The 24,275-nt window shown below is 42.2% G+C and overlaps 1 protein-coding gene and 1 long non-coding RNA gene across 12 annotated transcripts in view; both read right to left on the bottom strand.

Moving 5' to 3' along the window:
* ALDH1A2 (aldehyde dehydrogenase 1 family member A2) overlaps positions 1 to 15,026 on the bottom strand; it is a 55,440-nt gene extending 40,414 nt beyond the window's left edge. Inside the window, exon 1 of one of the 3 annotated variants that reach the window (NM_001397808.1) lies at positions 14,988 to 15,026. Coding sequence is in view for 1 of the 3 variants with exons in the window: in NM_204995.3 (NP_990326.2) it covers positions 13,927 to 14,043 (117 nt within the window). In the remaining 2 variants the exon portion in view is untranslated. Of the gene's footprint in view, positions 1 to 13,926; positions 14,127 to 14,763; positions 14,835 to 14,987 lie in introns of those variants that run through there. The other 2 variants (XM_046898910.1, NM_204995.3) reach the window with 2 other exon arrangements.
* A 1,164-nt stretch (positions 15,027 to 16,190) lies between these two features.
* The window catches only part of LOC124417123, a 126,486-nt gene continuing 118,401 nt past the window's right edge, over positions 16,191 to 24,275 (bottom strand). For all 9 annotated transcript variants that reach the window (XR_006931121.1, XR_006931122.1, XR_006931120.1 and 6 more), the window contains 3 exons: positions 23,984 to 24,050; positions 21,836 to 22,005; positions 16,191 to 16,288 (listed from right to left, as the gene is read on the bottom strand). This is a non-coding gene — a long non-coding RNA (uncharacterized LOC124417123). The remainder of the gene's footprint in view (positions 16,289 to 21,835; positions 22,006 to 23,983; positions 24,051 to 24,275) is intronic.

Here is a 24,275-nt window from a genome sequence, read left to right as displayed (position 1 = left end):
CTAAGACTAAAATTGGATGTGTTCTTGCAAGAGCTGATTAGAGCTGATTACAGTCCCAAGCAAATAAACCACTTCACGGTGTAGCAAAACACTGCCAACATTTAACATTTTTATGTATGATTGACAAGTTATTCCATATAGAAACAGAGGCCTGCATGAAAAATGATCTCTTCTATTTACTTTTAAATAGAAGCAGACCAGTAACTCCGAGCATGTAAATTAAAAACATGACCCTCACCTTACGCCAAACATGAAGTTCTAAAAATGTGGACTAAGGCAAAAACAAAACCTGACTACACAGATTTCCTTAAATGAGCGAAGTACATTATAAGCCTCGTCAATAAAAAGCCTTCCTCAAAAAATGTATACGTGGTTCTGAGATTTTTTTTCCACATTTCCTTTAAAATTCGTCTTTCTTTTCCGCTTTCTAACCAAATTCCCTTTTTCTCTGCTGGAGCTCCATGTAATGATACCAGAATGTGGGCAAACCTCATTAGTCTCCCTGCTGTTTACAAGACAGGATTTATGCTCAGTGTAGTGAACACGACGACACATGATCACTAAATGGAGTAAACCACCATCAAGACTTAAACCTGAGAAATCTTTCACCCAGGCACTGCAAATTCTACTGGCACGTAAAGGTTGAAAAACAGTATTAATTACTGTGAACTTATGTCTCCCAGCGCCCAGCTTTCTGTAAGGGGTATACACCAATAACTGGCCATTTGTTAAAGGTTAATTTCATGCAACCTTTGGCAGTTATCTAGTATAAGATATGTCACCAATTCAATCCATTAAGTAATAACTAAATTCTCTTGGGACCTAGCTGAAGTCAAATGTTGTTATTCCAGGTTCACTGCTCTTAGTCTCCCTGAAGACCATTTAGGCAAACAGCTGGAAGAGCTGACTACAAAGGTTCCCAGTCACGGGGAACCACTCCAGGAAAGCAGGTAGAGGCTTCTAACCAGGAAATAAGTTATCAAGGATTTGTCCTAATGCTCCCTCAAGGAGAGAAATGAAATGAGACAGAGAGCAAGAGCATGAACACATTTGTGTTTCAGCTAGAAGAACCCAAACAGAAAGCAGCTGTCCCAGCTGGTGGGAGGAAGAGCTGTGCTCATCAGTTGCTGGGCACGTCCTGCACTTGCTTCTGGTTGTAATCTAAATAGCAGGGACTTCCTTCTCTCTGTGCTGAAGTGCTTTACTAAGATAAAACATGTGAAAAGTGAATAGAAACAATAACCAGAGGCAACAAACCTGGTCTTCCAGTGTTGTTCCCACATTATAACAATGGAAATCCTCCTCCTAACAGGAAAGTACTGAAGGGACCAACACCACAAGCTTCATCAGAAGTCTGAATGCACATCTATCAGCAAGGAGGGCACTGCCTGCCAGACAGCACTCAAGGGAGTAAGAGAGTAACTGACAGAGCCACTGCTCCAAGTCACACCAAAGGAGAGCAAAGGAGAGCACATGAAGAAAGGAGTCATTTTATGCACACGCATAGGTGACTGCAGGAACAACTGCGTAATTAATACCATATATAAAAGTACACATCCAGCCAACATGTAAACACCGACTCTGTACTTCCATTTCCTAAGAATCGTACATAGAGAATAAGAGGGCTTTTTTTTTTCCCCGCTCCCTCTAAAGTAGGAGGGACTGAACATTTAGTAATACAACCTTCTTGCAAAAAAAAAAGAATGAAAAAAAGAGTATGAAATATCAATTGCTTCATATTAAAACTATCCAGAGAGGGTGCAAGTGTAGTCTTGCACCTGGGGAGGAATAACCACATGCATCATTGCAGGTTCAGAGATGACCTGTTGGAGAGGAGCTCTGCAGAGAAGGACCTGGGGGTCCTGGTCAACAACACATCGGCCATGATCCAGCAGTGTGCACCTGAGGCCAAGAAGGTCAGTGGGATCCGGGGGTGCATTAGAACTGGGGTGATCTTCCCCCCTACTCTTCCTCGGTGGGGCCACATTTGGAATACTGTGTTCTGAGTTCTCCAGTTCAAAAAAGACAGAGACCTCCTAGAAGAAGTCCAGCAGAGGAACACAAAGATGATAAAGGGCCTGGAACATCACCTGTATGAGGAAAGGCTGAGTAACCTGGGTCTGTTAGACCTGAAGAAAGAAGTTGAAGGGGATTTGATTAATGTTTATAAATATCTAAAGGAAGGTGGGAGGCAAATGAATGAGGTCAGGCTCTTCTCAATGGTGCACAGTGACAGGACAAGGAGTAATGGCCTAAAATTTGAATGTAGAAAGTTCCATACAAACACGTGGAAGAACTTCATGCTAAGGGTAACAGATCACTGGAACAGGCTGCCCAGAGAGGTGGTGGAGTCTCCTTCTATGCAGATATTCAAGACCCAACTGGACGCCTACCTGTGCGACCTATTGTAGAGTACCTGCTTTAGCAGGGGGGTTGAACTTGATGACCTCTTGAGGTCCCTTCCAACCCCTGCAATTCTGTGATTCTGTGCTAAATATACAGGGCCTCATTGTTCAGGTGACTATACAGGTTAAGTGCTCTGTTTGGACAGAAAAGGACTGGTGGAGAAGTAGGCTCCACTGGATATTGTTTTGTCTCTAGCTCTTGGGGGTGTTCAACCTGTTACATCTATTTGTCTGAGGCCAGGGAAGTATTCAAAACATCAAACTGAAAGCTAGTTCCTTCGAGCTGACTGACTTCTACAGTAAGAGAAGTAGAAACAGTAGCTGCAACCTGCTGCAGGGAATCTGCTTTAGCAGAGGGTTGGACTTGGTGATCCCCAGAGGTCCCTTCCAACCTCTACAGCTCTGTGATTCTCAGGTCAAAAGCAGAGCCTAGAAGCAAGAGACAGGTGAGAGAGAGAATATTTTCTTGGCAACAAAGCTGACTCAGGAGTACCTGATTTGGGTATTTTCAATGTAGAATTACTTTCACAAATTTTGGATTCTCTCTCTTCAAAGTAAAATAATTTGTGTTCACTTTGAATATCAGTCATTTAGACTAGAAAGACACTCAGAAGTTGTGGTATTTCTCCCCTGGCTGTAGAAATCTCAATCAGTGTAAAATCCCGATTCTGCTATAATGCAGCAATGCTTGTGCTTCATGCTAAGCTGACTAATTCTCTCAAATTCACCACAAAACACATCAGACTCACAGAATCATAGGATGACTTGGGCTGGAAGGGAAGACCATCCAGTCCCAACCCCCAGCTGTGGGCTGGCTGTCACCCAGCAGCTCAGCTGCCCAGGGCCCCATCCAACCTGGCCTTGGGCACCACCAGGGATGGGGCATCCACTCTGGGCAGCCTGTGCCAGGGCCTCACCACCCTCTGAGTAAATAACTAACATCTAACCTAAATCTCCCCTCTTTTAGTTTAGAAAACTCTCCTGTAAGTCTGGCTGGTTTAACAAGGGATCCTGCCACTGCCACTGACCTACCATCTCAGATAGTCATGGTTACACTCCTACAAATTTAAACTCCCCCATCTGTGAAGAAGCCTTCTCACTAGTTTTACAGTGAGACTGAATCAATTAATGCTTTCTAAAAGCACTGATGGAAAGAGATGAATATTAACATATGCAGTTGCATGATGCTAGCTAAAAATGTCTTCACTAACAAAGAGATTTTAAAACCGCTCTCCAAGGGCCGGACCAGCACGGCTAGGCTTTCATCAACACGTTTAGTGCTAGTTTCCTATCACAATTTCAGAGGAAAAGTGAAAAAGCAGAGCCTGATTCTCACCCCTTAGGACAACAGCAACTCACAGACATCACAAAAGACAGAAGAAGCCATTAAGTAGCTGTGGTAAAGAAAGCATGGTAAAGATAAAAAGAGGAAGACCAACAAAACATCAGCACTGATGGAAAGCGGGTGAAAGCTTAGCCAGATGTCCTGGAAGAAAAACGGTGCGTGTCTCTAAGGGTCTGTGCAGGCCATCCTGGTACAACCGGTTACTGCTGCAACCATATGTCACAAGGGAAGAAACTGGAGAAAATAAAATAAACCTCTTGGTTTGGAAAGGCAGGTGGTCATTTCTTGGTAGTCTCTTAACTACCCAAAAATAAACTCAAACCGTTTCTGCTACAACTGAAAAGACGCGTGAGGAAATGTAAGATGTGCGTGTTACGGCGTACTGGTATGGTCTGAACACAACCAGTGGTTGAGGACAATGCTTTTATTATGCCTGGATGCAAAGAACATTTAAAATTAACTTCAGCAAACTTCTGAGTAACTAAATGAAACAGTTCTTAAAAAAATAATTCTATGCATCCAACTGTCAGTTACATAAATGCCTCCTCATATCACTTTGACAGTGTAAAGATGTATTAAAGCCAGTTTAAATCTAATTTCTATTTTAAGGACTTTTAGCACTGGCAGAATGGTAAATGAGAATGAGGTGAAATGTCATGTGAAGTTCTTCAGTGATTGGGCTGAAAACTAGATCACAATTTCCTTCTAGGTCATCTTATAATTAGGAAATAAGACACAAGTGTCAATAAACGAGCATAAGAAACCTAAGTGTGAAAACGGGTGATCTGGCCTATATCACAGACAGGAAAAAAATAGCATTTTTTGAACATAAGGGGATGAGAATTACTAGAGGCGTACCATCATCTCTAGCTATAAACTATGTAAAAAGCACGAGCCAGGCTGTGGGAAGGGACAAGTAGCTCTGTGCACAAGGATTTCCATAGACAGTCTATGGGAGAGAAACGTTTAGGAGCCTGCATAATGCACCTCCATAGATGTAGAGGCAGGGCAGGCTATGAGGTACAATAGCAGGAGCAAACACTGACTTCTGGATCCAAGCAACTGAAGACCATGAAGCTTGAAAAAATACTGAAAGGCTATAGAAAATGAGTGCAACAGCAACTACATATTAGATCAGTGAGAGCTGCACTGAAATACTGCCTAAAGAACATACAGTTCTCTATACCCTAATAAACAACATCTGACATTCCTGCCAAGGGCTAAAAATTGTGTCTGAAGCCCTGAGAAATGGTTACCACATAAATAATTTTGGCTTTAATGAAGGAGAAAAGCACATGAAGAAGCTCCACTCTCTGGGATACTGGGCTTAAAGGGAGCTGTTTTTCAGGAAAGGAAGTAACTCAGAACCTCCCTGCTTGAAGCTAGGAAATTAAAATCCATAGAATCAGCATGGAGGCTTAAGAAGGTAAAGGAGTCAAAGATCTGCATTCCCAAGACTAAAAATGGGAAGCAGAAGCAGGAAAATGAGGTGGCTAAGGAGAAAAATACCAGAGGAAATGCAGGTCAAAGAACAGGAACAAAGTGCTAACGCCAAAAGGCTGCAACACAAAATGAAAATTAAAAACTTACTAAATATTGTGAAGAAGAATATACCAAGCAGCTACCACAAATGAAAAAGCCAAGAAAAGTTTTATAGAAAAACTAAATGCAGGCTGTGGCAGAGCCACCAGATTCCCAAAACAGCCTGGCTATAAAGTGTGCAAAAAAAGAATACTAGGAGAACTTCCTAGAAATGGCTGGTGATTTAGATGTGGATGATATGTGCAGACAGAACGTGATGCATGTTGTGGGGAAAGGGGACATGAACAGAACTGGAAGTTGTATAAAGATAACAGATATAATGCTTGTTCTTGGGGATGTGCCTACCAAAACTCTAACACCAGCAGTGCACCGAAGATCATTTAAAGACCATGCTTCACAGTGTTTCAGTCCCACGTATACTGCAAATAGCTGAAATTCAGTTCTTGAGAGAAATCCCAAATGCAAATGTCTCTCAACTCTTCTAAGTTAGAAAGCTGATGCATCAGGAATTACATAAAAGCCACTACCAGGGTGACAGTGATGAAAACGGTGATGTATTAAGTGGTGACAGTCCAATAAAACCTGCATTTACCTGAAATACATGTAAATAGTTCTGCTTTGGAAATAAATTAGTTTTACTTTAGAATGCAGCCTTTGTGTAAATGCGTTTAAACCTCCATAGGGAAAGGCGCTTTCTGATAACTGGAGTCAAAATGGAGACATTTTGTGTAATCACTGTTAGGTGACCAAAGCACAGTATGTGGACAGCATCTTCCTAGCACCCTGCTTCCACCAGATGCTGCAGTCTGTTCTCCCATGCACCTCCTCCCATGCCTCTGCAACTTTCCAAATGGATCTGTATAACTTTTAAACTGGGGCATACTGAACATCCGTGTGGATATTAGCAAAGCATATCCTTTCTGTAAGCACACCACCTGCTGTTAGCCTCTGCACAGCTGTCCCACTGGCTTCACTTTAGGTCCTGAATACAATTCAAGGTCTCGATTGCCCATGAATCCCTCCCAGATTAAGGTCTATATACTTGAGTGGTCAGCTCTGTCCCTGTGTTTTAACCTCCAGATGAGGTCAACTGAGATTGAACTGACCTTAAACATTTTCATGTGGGTCACAGAATTTGGTTCTCTGTTCTGAAATATTTTCCCACTTCCTTCCAACAAAGCTGGAATGTATTACATTTCAAGTCATAAGGTAGAAATCTAATTCACTAGGCTATCTGAGAAATGGACTGACTTCAAGTAAACAAGAATGAAGCCCTTTTTTTTTTTTTTGTTATTTGGAGACTATTTCACCAATGCTATTGCAGCAACTCTTTGATGTGGCTTCACATATCATAGTTTTAAGTACACTTAAGTACACTGCATAACTTGAAATTGATGTGTCACATTCACATCACAAAGGCAGATAGCTATTAAAAGTAACAGAAAATATCCATCAGTAGAAATATGGCTTTAGACAAATTCTGAAACCCTGAACCTGTGTTTTGGGAAAAAGAAAAATTAAAAAAGTAGGCATAAGCAGTCCAAACAGCAATTCATCCATTCATCTGAATACTCACAGAAGTCACGAATGATTGGGTCCTTAGATGGCAATCATCTGCTAAACTTCACCTTTCTCCTCATGTATCTATATATTGTAGTAAGGCTTCGTGTAGCCACTTATGCTCCTGTTTGTGTCCGAGTAGGGATGCCAGCATGTGTCTGAGGATTCCTCAGCAGAATCCAAAAAATCCCTGCATGAATTGGCAACTTCCTGAGCATTTTTAAAAAACCTTTACACATTTACATTCATATTCACATTGCTTTCTTAAAATGTTGTCTATGTATAAGAGCATTTTTAAGTGTGTTTCTTTCAGCTGAACTAAAGCTGATGTTTTGGTGACTTGTTTCTACTCTAAAAAGAAAAACAACAACATAAAAATAAACAAAAATGCAAAAAATAAACAGCAACATGATACCATTCAGGCAGTCTTAGGAAAAAAATAGCTTCAGAACTGTAAAAAAAAAGTGATTTTATGTAGGATCTGACTCAGAATTTATGATATGGACCAATGAACTCATCTTTTGTCATTTACCTCCATAAACTTGCAAGATTTCTTGGAAGATAGTTAGTCAAATGAGGAGCAGAGATGAATCAGTGGATATAATTTATTTAGACTTTAAAAAGGCTTTTGATGATAAAGTCCTTAGCAAGAGGCTATTAAGGAAAGTTAGTAACCATATGGTGAAAGATAAAGTTCTGCCATGGATTAAAAAGCGGTTAAGAGATAAGATAAAGACTGGAAATAAATGGGTAATTCTCCCTGGAAAGAGGTTAATAGCAAGGTGCCCCTTCATTACAGTGACTAGCAATCAATATCATGGTTCACCTGCTTTAGCAGATCATTAATAGTAAGGTAACATACCTCGTGGATAAGAATACTCAGACTAAGCCAAGGACCAAGGAAAGCACAATTAGAACTGAAATTAAAAGGTGTTTGTACAGGTCAGGGATAGATGAAATTTGCCTGAGGCAACAAGTGTGGGGCAAAGCCTGCTGGAAGGGATGGTTCAAAGTACTTTTAGATGGTGATACGCCCCAATGAGTTGTAATGCCCATGGACAGTTTATCGAAGGCAACTGTTAATGTGCATAGCAAAGAAGGGAAGAGAAACAGATATGGCACTTGGAAGAACAAAGCAGTTTATGCTAATGAATATCTTCAAACTGGCAGAGCACATTGAGGTCTGCAGGGAACAACTGCACTAACAAGGAGACAGGCGAGCTGAGCAGAGATGGTCATGAATTTCTGACTGCTTTGATTTTTTAAATCAGAAAATGTGGATACGTCAAGACAGAAACTGAGTATGGAAAAAGTTCTGTGGGAAAAAGAACGGAATGGAATGGAGAATTAACAAGATTTTTTTGTCAGAATGAAAGTATGTATTCAAGACATACTATCCCAACCCAATAGTCCAATCATCTATACATAGCCACAGATTTTTGATCAAATCCTTGCTGTATCCGACATCGTGAGCATTCTTGGAGCAGCAAGCTGAATATCGCTTTTCTTGCACAACCGCCCTGCCTGCTGGGCTAAGTCAATGTATCTCAGGACTAATACACACAACAAGTGGATTATCCAACAGGAGAGAATGGCAGACTCTTTCCAAGGATGGCGAGAGCTAGACAGCATCGACAATTGAGATCTATCTATTATGAGAAAACAGGGATCTGAATTCAAGTTTCTGCTCTATTTGCTTCAGAGCAGAGATATGCATTTGGCTCTTTTTCAACTCAGGCAAGTGCTCTGATTATTACCGACCTCCTGGCTTTTGTGTGCAAATAAATACATACAACATTTGCATTGGAAATTTGAAATCATAAACATTTTGGCAGAGATTAGAAAAACACATTTCTTTCAGTGTGCAATCTGACATTATCTGGTGGACAACGAGGGAAATTTCCCCTAGCCCAGCAATATTGTCTTGTATATCTTGATGCATGCAACTGGTTCATATTTGCTTTGAAGATCCTGTCTCTCTCTAAAAATTCAGCACAGAGAGGCCACTGCTACAGCAGTTACCTACTCAGAGATATGGTAGTTATCTGGTCATTGCTTGATTCAGCATGATAGTTTCATATACATACATAAATGCTCTCCAATTAACACAGTTATAGTAGAGGCATTGGAGTGAGCAAAGACAGGAGACTGGACATATATTAAGACTTCAGTTGTGTCTTGATCCCTTATGAATAACCTGGGTAAATCTGGTTTGTGCAGACAACCTTAAAGGTTTGGGGAGGGAGTCCTGTGTTCAGCCTGTTAACTGGAAAAGTGCATATACAGTATGCAACTGCACTGTGCACTGATGGTTTGTACTACCAACTGCAATGTATGTGCACATTAGAAGAGAGTCTAAACTGCAGATTCAAACAAGAGTAATTCAAAATGTGGCATATACCCTAAAATACCATGTATACAGAGGGACATGCATGGTACAAGCACAGGTGCTGAAAAGCTCCACAAAGTGAAAGCAATGATGTTCCATTTGACTACTGCTCATGCAACCATCTCTCTAATTTCCTGTGCCACATCTCTTGTAACCAGTAGTCACTGAGCTCACCAAAAAGATTAGCTAATTCCTTCAAGCATCGGTAACTGAAACTGTCTTGAAAAATAAGGCATTGAACTAGTAAGCTTATTCATGGACAAGAGGGAAAAGCACATATTTACCACTTACCTGAGTTTTTTTTTGGCCAAAGTTTGCCTCCAGTTCAAAAAAATCTCGAAGACTCTGTACAATTTTTCTAAATCAAAGAGTTGTCTTACCTCCTATTTTAATGTCAGTCTGGAATTTTATCTGAGAAACACTTGCAGGAAATTTTGGTGAAAAAATGTTTGCAATATTGCTCTGAAACAGTCATTTCTGGACAATGCCAAGAAAACACAATGGGAATCAGCATAAGGACACTCAGCAACAAAACATGTCAAACCATAAAGCTTATTGTATGAGAATTTGAAATTCATGTTAGTTCTTGTCTACTCAGAAACTGTTGGTCCACACTTAATACAACCTGCTGCCTACAGTTAGTTTCAGCACTGGACAGGTAGACAGCCTGGCTAGTTTATCTGATCTGTGTTTAGAAATTGACCTGTTTTTATCCAATGATGCAAGAGCACATCCTTTTACACAGGTCAAAAAAGATGATCATCAATGAATTCACAACCTACTATTACTAGAGAAACTGTTCCGTACATCTTCACCACCACAGTACTGTATACTTCAGCCCTTTATACCACCTCTTACAAAATGTTCCTGAAGACCACAATTTTTCCACTTTCCCTTGTGCTAAAATTCTTCATCTCCTTCACAGACCTGAAGCAACAGGCAAACAAGAAACACAACATCCAGCTGGATTAGCGTCCTCAACATGATGCAAACTGAGAATGCCTGTTCACCAAGTTAGATGCAGCAGTGACAGGGCTCAGAACACAACAGAAAGGCAGGGCTCTCACCTTCTTCTACCAGCTACTGTCTTTTCAAGTCAACATGACTAACTAACACCAACATGAAAATACTTTGTGAAGCAGATTTGATTTTACCATAACACAGGAATGATAACCACATGCTGCAGAAACAGCTTTTGTCCATCAAATGGAGAATTTAAGGGAAGAAAACACAGCAAAAGGACTCAATCCACTGAACTGCTTCCACGTCAACCATCAGATACCTGGGAAATGCTCCAGTCCCAGGAGAGAGAGAAGGCAGTTTCATAAGAACATGAAAGAGGAAGGCATCAGCATCTCAGCCTCCTTCTGACGCTATAAAGTTCTTGAAGCTATCAACTCTGAAATGTGCTTGCTATAAACAACGTGCTAATAAGCATGTCCTTAGTGGACAACAGGCTAAGGCTTATCTCACACACCTGGTACTTCTGGAGCACCCCACTGCAGGAGAGTTTTTGGCACCAATTTGACATGACAATAGCAGGAGTACAACATACTGCCAAGGAGAGGGCTAGATCCCCCTTGCAAACCTTCCTACCTCATATTCCCTTATGCACAAAGCACAGCACTGCCACCAAGCTCCCAACAGGTCTGAGGGGGGGGGGGTGTGCCACAGGGCTGTGCAATAACCTAATTCCAGTAGTATGTGCAGTACTGGAAGTACCCCTGTTCTGTAAAAGTAATTCCTCTGCAAATGTTAACGCTAAAATGTAAAGAATTTAAGAGGCATCACAATGAGGAGAGAGAGAACCTCGCACGTAACAGCCTTAGTATTTGCTAACCACACAGAAAAAAAACCCTGTGAGTTTACCACTGATCTCCACATCTGTTCAGAATGTGGCTTCTCCCATCCTATTCACCAATTCTTACTTTGCACATCTAAAACATGTTATCTTTCCCAGAGACCGTTCCAAGGCATTGGAAAGGTGGGAGAAGTACTTCTGATGGCTCTTTTTTCCAAGAAGCACACTCCCAACACAGAAGTCACAACACAGTGCTGCTCATATCACACAACAACAAGCATCAGGTAATTTCCAGCACTAACTGAGTACCTTTTTAGTGACCAATGAAAATCATGCTGCCTTAGTGCTTGTTGTACATCAGGTGTGACAGATCGGAAGGACTTCACACAGTTTGCTGCTCATTTCAGAAAGCCCAGAGGAATATTACACGAGTTCCATTAATTCCACTGAACAATCAAACAAGTGGAAACTGCAAATACACAGGCAGTATTTTCCTAGCATTTCTAAGGATACCGTAATATTTTAAAGATTCAGGAAAGGTAAATATATATTTCTTCCACTACACACTAGGAATCTTAGCAAACCTAATTTAAGGATTCCTGGGACTTTAATATGTCCTGTCCTAACAAAACTGTCTTAATTATTTTCCAATTCCTGAATTCTAAAAGTGGAACTGAATTGACAAAACATACTTTAAAGTCACTTAGACTAACAGTTCACAGGTGCCCTTTTCTTAAGGAATTAACACTCCAATGGTAAAGATTTTACATTCAGAGACAGAAATAATGAAGAGCTCAAGAATTTTGGGTCCTGGATGTGTATTTAAAATTCTGAGCTAAAAAGCAGGAGGAGCTGCTAGGAATGCTCACAGACGCCTGGTTTTAAAAGGCTTGGGGTTTTTGTTTTGCCTTCTTTTTGGTAAAGCTCTTTATTCCACAGTTATTTATTGTTTATGGAAGTTGTTGGGCATTTAAGACATGAAGCGACCACTCCCCCACACGAAAGAATCGAGTTACAATCCATTATTTCATTTTTGATTGTTTTTCTTTGTAATAGGTGGGAAAGGGGATCCTGGATAAAAGCCCTGCCCAAGACACAACTCCAAACTGAAGACTCCAATTATCTATAAATCACTTATATTTCCTGCAGAGAAAAAGGAGGGAGGAAAGAGACAGAAAAGCAGAGACAGAGGATACACCAAGTGAAACATTCAGTGCTGGTCCTAAACCCCATTTCTCTCACAAGCAGCCAGCAGTTACCTGCTATCTCAAACCCAGTCCAGAAGAAATGGGTTGCTGCTGGTTTAGGTTTAATATTGAAAACAAATAACTTTCTTTTCCTTGTTAAAGTAGCATAAAATGTGCAGCACCTTACAAGTTTCTGAGAGGATGGCACAACAGACTGGAATTAAAGGCTGCTATCCAGCTGTTAAAAAGTGTACTGTTAATGACTGCTCTATTTTTAAAGCATTTTTTGTACCAAGTTACAAGTCTTAAAATGGAGAAGTGCAAATACACGTCCTTTGCAAACCGACGGTGATGCTGTTAGCAAATGCCAACCACGGAACACTTCTGATGCCTATTTTGCACTGAAACCAGCAACAAGGAAAAATCATGCCAAGCACTTTGCAAAGTATCACCGCTCCAAAGCGTAACACCACACAACATCAAATAACTACATTCCTTATTTAATTAAACAATTTTCAAATAGATCATATGCAAGAAAATGTGCAACTTTAAATCTGCATACTGCAGCTCTCATTAAAATGCAATGAAATCTAAAATAGTTGAGTTTCCTCTGAAACATTCTTCCAGACATGAAATAGCTGTAACAAATTAGAGAACAAATTAGTTTTGGCACCCGCTTAAGAAAGAGAAAAGATGAAAAGCTCTTCAAGTGATGATATGGAAGAAAAATGTTACACTACATCGGCCAAACCGATCTTCCTATCAGTTTTAAAGCTCCCGAAGTTGTATTTCCAGTAGATAAAAATGTTATCACCTTTTCCAGCACCGATGTGCTTTATTTTCCTATTAAGCTAGTCAGTAATTAAAGCAAAGTCTGACACATTGTAATCTGTTTGTACAGTACATCTGAAACTTCTCCGGCAGAAATAAAAGCATTCTTTAGTTGAAGATACTGAAGGTGCGAAGATTCAAGGCATAAAGACCAATTAAAAAAATCAAACTGCATTTACCAATAAATGGCTGTTCTTAAAGCTCATTTTAACCTACAAAAAAAAACAACTCAGTCCCATCGTAACGGCAGACTCTTCTACCTACCAACCCATCAGGGTGAATGCTGTTTCTCTTTACGAAAATTAGTCTTAAAAGTTAGTAGGAAAAAATATGTTCTTTTGTAGTATTGTTCGAGGGTGTATTCAGACACCGTGGAAGTCAGCACAGAGCCCTGTGCAGGGCTCTAACAACCTGGCAGCCTTAGAAGTCCTCTGGGAACTGTAAGAGTCCCATGGGCACACAGAGTAATTCAAGAACAAAAACAGTTTTATTTTCTGATTGAGAAATATGGGTATGTACGGTAACTTCCTCTGAATCACATCAAAAGCAACTGCAGCATGAGGGAACTACTGATTCTGCACTGCGAATAAACTCCAACAGCTCTGTACGAAATCTCCACTTAGGGAGAGTGGCAGAGCCAGTCCCAGCAGATCTCATTTGTTTTTCTATTACCCTGTGGTTTTTCAGATGATTAGAGGGCTAAAAATCTGCTTCCCTTATCACAGACTCAAGGCAGTCTCTTAATAGTTGGGTTTTCTTTTTTTTCTTTTCTTTTTTTCCTTATGTCTGTGCTAAAGTCAGTTAGGGCAGATTACAACTGATTTCAAGCGAGATTTTCCCTGCCAGAAGAAAGGAACACAACTTACCTTCGTGTGTTTGATTTCAAGGTTGAGAGTGGGAGAAGGCAGCAGATGCAGAGATGCCATCAGAGCGGCAGGATCTGCCTTCACCTCCCCTGGCATCTCAATTTTACTGGAAGTCATAGTCTCGGGGGGGATACGGAGCAGCCGAGCCCCCCGCTCTGACCCGATGTGCTGCGCTTTGGGCTGTTCCCCCCCTCCCCCCCGCCTCCAAAGCCCGGCGCTGAAGATGTTGCTCTCCTCCTCTGTATATAGGCAGGTGTCACGCCGGGGCTCTTCTTATTGGACATGGGGGCAGAGGCAGGGGGGCAGGTCCATCCTACCTAGGCCGACAGCGGCACAGCCCCGCTCACAGCGCGGCGCAGCCTCCGCCGCGTCCCACCACACCGCACCGCACGGCCCGGGGGCACGGAGCAGGCGGGCGCGGCACTGGGAGCCCGGCGGGAGGGCACCGAGCCCGCGGTGTTCCCGCTCGTCCCTCCGGGGGGAGGCGCGGAGCCCGGCGAGGCCCCCGGCCATCCCGCGGGGGTTGCCGGCCCGCAGGGGGACAGCGTCGGGCGAAGCGGGGCCTCCTCGGGGAGCTCTCACAGTGCGCGAGCTCCCCGGACACGGCGACCCCCGCGGAGCCGCCCCTCACGGGACGCGGGGAAGGCGCAGCGGCCGGAGCGCCGGCCAGGCGAAGCGCGCGGGGCAGCGCTCCCGTCCCCGCTCCCTCCGCACGCTCCGTTCCCCGCAGAACGCTCTCCCGGGTGCGCGGCACCTGAGGCCGCGCCGCTCCCCCTCCCGCCACCGTGCGCGCGGCGAGAGAGCCCGTCCCGGGCCGCCCCCCTCGCGCGTCCGCACCGACACCGAAGCGTCCCGCGGCGGCGGCTTCGAGGGACGCGGCGCTCGCCCGTTTCCCGCCGCCCCCTGCCGGCCGCCCGCCGCGCCGCGCCCGGCCTCCTGCTGCCCCCTGCCGGCCTCGCGCCGCCCGCCGCCCTTCGCTACGGCAGGGGGCTCCCGCAGCCCGCGCCTCGCGCCGCCGCCGTGCCGCGGGCCGGGCCGGGCCGTGCCGTGCAGTGCCGTACCGTGCCATGCCGTGCCGCTGCGGTGCCCGCCCGGCCCTGAGTTCGGCGGCACGGCGACGCCCGGCGCACCCCGCGTGGGCCCTCACGCCGGCAGCACGTGCCGTGCCGTGCCCCGACAGGGCCGCGGCCATCGCGAGGTTCAGCGCTGCAGCGCGCTCCGCCCGCCGGCGTTCCTCGGCAGGAAGCGCGTGAAGCCCCGAGCGGTTGTGTTATTTCAGGCGGAACCGGCAAAGATTTCCTCACTGATGCAAACACTCCCAGTGCTTTGAAACCGATCACAGGCCATGTTTTGAAACCATCATCACACTGAAGACATCAACAGAGGAGGGCCGCCAAAACATACAGCTGTGCCTAAGCTGCCAAAAACAAAGCAGCAAGAAAGATGCCACAAGACAATGTGTTGACCTACTCGAGAACGAGCTGCGGGATCGGACCGCCTTCCTATTTTGTTAGGATACCCATTTGCTGATGCCACAGGTCCCGCTCCTTGCGCTGGCTGCAGAGCGCCTCAGCCTTACCGCAGCAGGACGTGCCTTACACAGCCTCACCACGCGCACCTCTGTAAATCCCCCTTCAGTAATGGAGGAGACTGCAGATTTTGCTTTCTCTTATTTTTCATATTTCTTTACCACCCCCACACCCCCCTCAGACAGAGGAAATGGATCCAAACTACGGTGCTGTAAAGTGACACGCCAAGCTGTCAAATGGTGACACTTGGGATAAGTGAGACTTTTAAACGTCAGAAATTCAGTTTCTAATGGCATGCTGGCAATGCAGACCTCGCACTTCATCACAAGGATGACACATTCTAAAAGCTGTTTTAAAATAAATCAGAGTGGGGAAATGCTCCTTCAGGAAGGGGCTGCACTTAAGCAGGTTTGAGGAATGAGGGAACCGTGCAACGGTTTCATTCTTAAATCGAGTCAATGAAGTTTTCAGGAGGTTTGGTGGGAAGGGATTGTAATGCGTTGGGGGTGCCATTCAAACCCACACAGTCAGGAGCTGTTTAAGCTCCTGATTGTCATAACACTCCTGTGACTTCAGTTACTTCTCAGCTCCCGCAGCCTCCATCAACTCCTCATCACACAAGCTGTATTTATCTTATGTCTAAAAGCAGTTCAGTCTGCAACACACTTCGCAGCTGGCTCCTGTGCCACCCAACCCCACTGGCACTCCCCAGGTGATGAACAGCCCCTCACTTACCACACCGTGGCTCCCGGGCTGCAGCCAGCAGGACGTGGCACACTCTTGCCATAAAGCTTCCCAATAGTGGGTGACCAGCCGGGATTCTCCTCCTTTGCCTGCAAAGACAGTGACAAAAGCCTTACTGCCAAGACCACAGGTGAGTTCCCATCAGCACAACAGCTTTGTGCAGCAGCACCTGGAGCGAGGCCTGTGGTGCAGTGCTGGGCATACTGGTGAGCCCAGCTTTATGAGCTGGCTGGCAATTCAGCATCACAATGAGTACTCTATGACAGCAAACAGACACGGCTTCAAATCATGCAAGTTCAGTTAAAACAAATATTTAATGCCATCTCTTTGTAGGAGGGATGGCTATCGCTATTGCCTCGGACATCGGGACAACAACTCACTAACAACAATGAATGCAGAAGTAAACTAATCTAATTTGTGGAAGAAAAATGCGAGTCCAACAATTGCCATGAGAAAGAACAGAAACAGTAGCCCGGGTTCTGCCCAAGTCCTCCAAATCCCAAACATGCAGCTATGGCAGGGAAAGCACTTAGTTCCGATTGCAGACCTGTACTTCCTGGCTGTTGCTTTTTTGTTGTTGCTGGTGGTGGTGGCTTTTGGGCAATATGAGCTAAGTCGCAATTAAGTCAGACTGGTTTGTTTTCTCTCACATGAATGTGTTCTAATTAAACTCCTATTTCAACATCAGCTTCAAACCAGGAGACAAATATTTTGTTTCAGGTTGTAATGACAAAGTTATTACAGTCTTCACTCTTCTTGAAGAAATGATTGTTACAAAAACAACCAGGTGAGGCTGTTCGTTCTCCTGCTACATTCTCACCGTTAGACTTTATGCTAATACATAGCTAAGATCACACTCATTCCTGAAGAGGTTTATTTTTATATTTTGACCAATCTGAATGTAACATTTTAAGAAATATCTGTTTCATTTACAAGTCTTGATTTCTCCATCCAGCCCCATCAGCTGGTATTGTTTGTAGACAAGGACACAGATGTTGCTTATACTAATGCCATCTGATGGAAACAGAACATTTTGTAACTGGGGTGCAAAACACGGAGCTCTGCTGTTGAAGACACGCAGAGGTAATTAAGGCATACTTAGGTTGCCTACACTTTTCTGTCATTTTCCTACCCTCTACTACAACGATCCACTGCCTAAAGGCACTTACAAAGCTAGAGGCTTGGGTAAACACATCTTTGTCCCAATTACCTCTCTGGGTACTCTACCTTTGGGTAGAGTAGCTGCACCAAGGCACATGCTGGTACACCACTGAAATGGACAGTGGCTTCTGTAACCCCAGCATCACAGAGGTCCTCTCTTTCTGCTTCAAATCCTTACACCATGAAGATTTCTGATACTCCTTAGTGAGCTCCAGACTCTAAGTGCTGTCACACACACAAAGGAACTGAATCACATCACTATTCTGTCAGGCACTTCCAGTGATTCATTTCAAGATCAACTTCAAAACCCGCCCCACAGTAATTCTGATCTGACCCCTAAGTTCTTTTTTATACGTAGTTCCCCCAGCTGTCCCTCCAGCATTTAGCAGTGCTATCTCTGGCTCCTCATACAAATTCAGTATTGATTGAGAAAGACCATTCCACCGCCTTCTGCAGCAGTAAATGTCCCTCCCATTTCTTATCCACTTCAGAAATCACTTTTGTAGGAAAAAATATGGACCCCAGAGAAATTTTCACTGTTATTTTTCTGCTCAGATTTGCACTTACAAAATCTGAACTTCATGTTCTGGTATGTACAGTAAAAGCTTCAGCCTCAGGTGTCCTATTTTAATTGCCTGCTATTTTCATTATGGACCATGATGGCAGCAAACGCTCTACAGGAGATACTTGTATTTTAATTTATCTTCAACTATAAATCACACATTATAGCACCTTTTTCCTCTAGGTTAATTGAATCAATTCTCTTAAATGTCTCTAAGCCTGATCATTTGAGAGAGGTTCACTGTTCGAAATCTTCCAAGAGTTATGGCCCTTGAACTGCATGCAGAATGGTGCCGGTCCTTGCTCTTGATGAAGATATTTTATACATACAAGCTAAAAACTGTTAAACACATAATTAGTATTATCTGTAAAGCAATACTCAGAATACTGCGATCATCTTATGATGGTACTATGCCAGACATCTTGCAAATATCCCAGTGAATTCATTGTGTTAACGTTATAAGTCTTATTAATAATTGATTGAGTCTGGATATATTTTACATTATGAAGAAAAAATAGAAAATCTCCTTTTCCTTATGTCTACATTACTTTTAGTTCTAAAAAAAGAAAGTAAATGCTGATATTAAGAACAATTTTTTATTCCTGAAAATGCAGGAATGACTGGTGAAGAAAACTTGATTTAAGATAACTTTTACTAAAAATAAGTCAAACTGATCAGACTTTTTTTCCTGTCCATTTTATGCCCATAGAACTAAATTGCTGCTATGGTAAGTTCAATCCTACATTTAAACTTGGATTTAAACACAATTCAGTTACAGCAATGGCAGTAAAATAGAACATGCTTGGAAAGAAGTCAGTGTTTGGGTTATTTTAGAAGTCAGTTTCAAAAATTAACACTGTGGTTTAAGTCCACAGTTAAAGGTAGCATGTTCTGCTGGTCATGCCTGTGACAGAGCAATCCTGAGCTGCAGCTCCTCTAGTCTGATGATATCCTGAGCCCATCCAGCTCACAGGTTCTCGGTTGGTCACCACCTTGCACACAGCACTCACAGCTGTGGTGTGGTTGGGTTCACTCTCTGCAAAATGGCACCCATTTGTTCCCTGAGTTTGCACAGTGGAGAAAGTCAGCGCCTCGGGACAGTGCTGCAGAGAACACATGCCAATAGCTGGGAAGATATAGGCAATGTGCTCTTGGGTTGTATGGACTCTGTCCTGTGTTTAAATATATAATATACTCTTCTATTGTGAATTTCTTTTCAATTTACCTGTTTGAATTTATTATTTGTAAAACGTATCAAACTTCAAATGGATTGACCTTCTGCTAATGTACATCACCTAATGAATGGATGCAATTAACTAATTAATATTGGACTATTGCACTTTCCAGGTCACATTTATCATCACTAAATGTGTGATCTAGTTTGCAAGTTTAAATTTTTTATTATTACCCTTTAAACTAAAGAAATAAGTCTTATATTTAATTACCTGAACTTACATATTCAATTAATAGCTTCATTACCTTAATGAATATGGATACAGCACAGAAGTAGTAAAAGATTGCTTCCTGGGTGTACTGCTAAGCACACCCTATAAAGAGCATGCTCTGAACCTCCGAACAATTTTTTTTCATTAAAAAATCATGGTTGGGAGTTCCAAAGGAATTAGGCCTCAGAATCCAACATTCCTATCCTGTTCCTACCCCAAAACAATTTTATAATCTATATCGTTAGCGTATCATATGTAAAAAGAAATTTTGCCTTTATGTGTCAATGGAGTCAAATCTGTCATTACCTTTGACTTAATGAAATTTTTTTTCATTAATTAGGTAGGTTCAGATCAGGTTTCCACAACCCCGCAGCAGGACTGGTAGCCATACATAGTCACAGAATGCCTGCTGCTATATGAAATGTGTGCCCTGTAGAAAGACAAAGGGCTTTGACAACGTACACTATTCTGGTTAAGAAAACATGGTATTTAGATCACTGCAAAGCCCATAGGATGTACTTTAAGCTTTTCTTCATGCTATATTTACCAAGGCATCTTTTGTTCATAATAGCAAATCTGAATTTAAAACTTCGATCTTCATTTTGAGAGTTTTTTTTTAATAAAGAAATGGGATGTGAAAAAAGTTATTTTAAAAAGAACACGCTGTCAATCATCTTATTTTGCACTTACTTGTCATGTACATTAACTGTTCCAAAAAAAGGAATGTGAAAAAAAAGAAGAACAGAGAATTGGTTGCAACGAAGTGTTTTCCCATACTGAATTCATTTGCTAAAAGCAAAATTCTTTTTGTACTTAAATAGTCTTTTTCCAGATGCATTCAGAAAGTTACACCTGCCCATACTGTCACCTACCAGGGAAGTTTATAGTAGAACTATATCCAGCACATTTAGCATAGTCTAGTGCAGCAGATAATGCTGGTGCACGTAACCATCTGTACAGCATTTCCCTAACACTTCAACATTTTGCCAGCACTGACAGTTCTGCCCCAGAGCCCTTCAGTGTGGAATGTTATCTGTTCCCCACTGTGCCAGCAAGATCCCTCAGTGCAGTGCTGCATTACACAGCTATTACAGAGGTTCAACCAACTTGGAAACTCTCCAATCCTGTTATACAGTCTGTACAGCTTTTAAAAAATACTATCATTGATTATATTGCAATATGTGTAATACATAAACATGTAATATATCAGTAATGTACCAAGCCTGATGGTGCTCCTAGCCCATCAAAAACAAAGAGAACTTTTGGGTTCTGCTTTAGAGAAAGTCCAATTCACTTCTCACTGAGACCAATGTCAGCAACAGTGGACTTCAATAAGCTTTGAATGAGACCCGAGGCATTAACGGCAGAAAGTCTGAAAAACACATGGTATCTTTTTTTTATCTCATATTCATGAACTGGACTGAAATGTTTTATCTGGACACTGAGATCACAGAAACAGAGAATAAAGAACAGATAAATTCTGAAAGGGTCACCTCCTGTGCACAGCCCCTCCCTCCTAGGTGGGCTCAGCCAGACCTGAGCTGCACACTACAGATGGTCACTTCTCACCAAGGCTACGGCAGAAACAGAAGACGATCAGAAAGCACAAGAACTAGAGAAATGTGCTGGGTTTTTTGTTTGTTTGTTTTTTGGTGTTTCAAAAACCATCAGAATGCTGAATTGCAGCACATTCAGACCTTCCTCACCTAATTTTTTTTAGTTTCCCAGCAGCAAAATCAATAAATAAAACAGAGATCATCCTTTAAGTACCATGCAGCAGTTTCTGTAGGAAAATGTAAATATAAATTCAGCAAAGGCATTTGTGCAGGAACATGAATTATAGCAGATGTGTGCATTCAGACTTTGTCCAATTCAACTACAATCAGCAGATTTAGACTTAAAAATAATTTGACCCATATTATTACAATTCAAAAAATATATGTGTTATATTTATAGCCTTGGTCTCTCCAGCTGTGTTGGCTTAGGTTTTATTACATCAGTAATAACAATTTATGTGATACTCTGAATAATGTACTATTAAAAATTCAGTACAGTATAGACTGTTACCCATGGGACTTAAACTGTGGGAGCTATGTGTATTATTCTGCGCTTTGCTATTCCTGTAGGAGTGAAGATTACTCATAATAATGGTTAGATTATACATACTGTTTGAATTCCTACTCTGCTTGAATCCAGGTGAAGAGAAGAAATAGTGCAGTTGAGATTGCCTTGGGGTGTGGGTCCCAAGGGTTTCAGTCTCGTGCTCTAAGGTCCCACATTCAACCACAAGCAATAACATCAGCACACTTTTTGACTTCTTTTAAAAATGCCAACAGATTTGTGAAGTGCAACCTCCCTTAATAGAAACCATTTGATGTTTCTACAGACTATTAGCTTTACCTGTGCCTATTGACTTAATTTTTCACTACAATTTTATCTAATTTTCCTAGCTTAGAAGTCAGACTGACCATTTTTGTAGGTCCCACGATCACCCTGGAATCCTCTTTTGAGACACCACTGGATCAGCGGTACATTTCCTCTGTTCCATCTTGCTGGTACCAGGACTGGATTCAGACGTCAAGCAATCCAATGGCAGCAGTGCTTGAGTAGTCAAACATTTCAATCTCTTGGGGGAATTCTGCACAGCACCAGCACAAATAGTTACTGTTTAACTTATCAGTTTCTCTTAAAGTCTGTCCTACTGAAAATTCATTTTAGGACAGCTTCCTACATTTTGGTTCTTAAGGCAAAAAATTCTTTCAGCTTTTCAGGTAAGGACTTCACTATCTTCGATGTTTCTTCTACAGTTCCACCCTCCATAGCTTTACATACTCTTATGCAGGATTTGTCCAGTGAAGGGAGTGGAAAAGGCTGTTTTTATTACCTCTACATGCTTTTCAAAGCACTCCTTAAAATATTTGTCAAAGTATTGAAGAAAATCTGAAGAAAGGAAACGTAAATGGTACATAGCTGTGTCAGGAACCTGGTTCTCCCACCCCATAAAGACAAAAAAATGGTGTGGGGAAGGCAGCAAGATATGGACAAATGATTAGGAGTTTCTATGTCTGTCACTGGCATGTTATTTTGGTATAATTAGATGAAAGAATAGAGTTGATACATTCACACCTGTTATGAGACTTAACTAAGAAGTAGCTTCATACTACTTTAAGAGGGAAACTTGCATCTACCCAGGAGAATGAACTCTTATGGACCAGCAACTAAAAATTGCTTTCATAGATGTATTTATTTCCCATTTTCCTGGAAGTGAGGAAGTGGATTATCTCATTCCTCCAGTAATGAATGGCCTCCTCAAGATCCTCCCTCAGCTCTATTATACCCATAATTCTGAAAGTCATAACGAAAATATACTTTAATATGCTGTGATAATTAAGGTTCTGAATAATATCTTTGCTTTGCAGTGATACAGTGCAAAGATGTTCAAACTGCAGTACATAAGCTGTTTTCAGTGGCAACTCCAGCTGCCTCTCTGCGAGTGCAGACCTGCACTGTAGGCTAAATCTCTGCACCCATGCCTGCCTGCTGCCACACAGGTGCTCACCTGGCTCATACAGCACCAGGACAAATGCAGGCATCTCACAACTTGTCACCTATGTGGCTCTCCACAGTTCAGCATTTTCTGAATCTGCTAATGGTGAAATGGTATTTGAATGCAGATTCAGAGATAGTAAAAGGGCATGCAAAAATGCTCAGGGATTAAAATTGGATAATGGGTATAAAGTGGATGGTTAAGGGATGAACATGCATCAAGTCCAACTTTGAGGGAAAGAAGAGTACCAGAGGAACTGTAGAAATGGCCCATTTGCCCAGTCTCATGAGTCTTTGTTCTATCCACAGCAGACAACAGTACTGACATAGATCTAGACATATTAGCCACCAAGGAGAAAAAAGGAAGAAGATTGATACAAACCAAGGAAATGAACATCTACAGCAGGAGCTAAAATAACTTAACTGGGATAAGCTCTTAGCATGACATCAAATGACAGAAAATATTTGTACATCAACCACAAGCCAGTCAAGTCAGTACCGCATTTGATAAAATCATCTAAGATGCTTAAGAGGTTAAGAGTGTAATATTTTTCTCTAGGAAGCCCAGGTCTTTGAAATATTCAGCAACTTCAGCTCTTAAGATAATGGCCAATAACGTGATAATGCTTCATATTATAGCACCGATGCGCTTTTAAGACAGATATATTGGGAACACAGAGTCATTCTCAGTGCCTCATTTGCCTGTTCTGCATTATAGAGAGCCACTGGACCAAAGCAGATTTCATTAAGTGTTCCTAATTTATTCTGCCTTGTCGCTCTTTTGTAAACAGGGCATGTCACTGGACAGCAAAGCATTTAGTCCAAAAAGAGTATCGTGTGTGACTATACAAATTCAACATACGACCAAGGTAAGACTCCTCATTAGATACTGAAATCCCTCAAAACTAGAGAAAGGAGCTGTTGTTTACTGAGTAGAGCATAGCATCCTCACAAGCATTTATTTTCCTTTACAACTTGCCCTTGAAAAGGTTTCAGACAGCCAACAGTAGTATGGCTTAAATCCCAAACTAGGTCAGACTGAAGCTTCCATCCATATTTTGGTTCCTTACTTTGTGGCTTCTCTTTCCGCCTTTCCTCTTGATCGGGGCAACAGGAACAACATTTTATCCATTTTTACTAGAAAAAAAAAAGAAGAAACATAGCCAGAAAGGTAATGATTAATCCATTCTGTAAGAAGAAAAAAGAGTTCTGCTTGTAAACCCACTGGTATTATCTCGCCAGTATAAATAGAAACATGCTCAGAGAGGGCACAGGATGGAAAACTCATGATGAATTGTTAGGGCATGTTGTGTTGGTTCTGTCAATGCCTGCAGCCAGATGATTTCACTGGCTGTACAGCAT

Source organism: Gallus gallus, chromosome 10 (genome assembly GCF_016699485.2).
Source record: "Gallus gallus isolate bGalGal1 chromosome 10, bGalGal1.mat.broiler.GRCg7b, whole genome shotgun sequence".
Lineage (NCBI taxonomy): Eukaryota > Metazoa > Chordata > Aves > Galliformes > Phasianidae > Gallus > Gallus gallus.
This window is presented reverse-complemented; position numbering and strand designations above follow the sequence as displayed.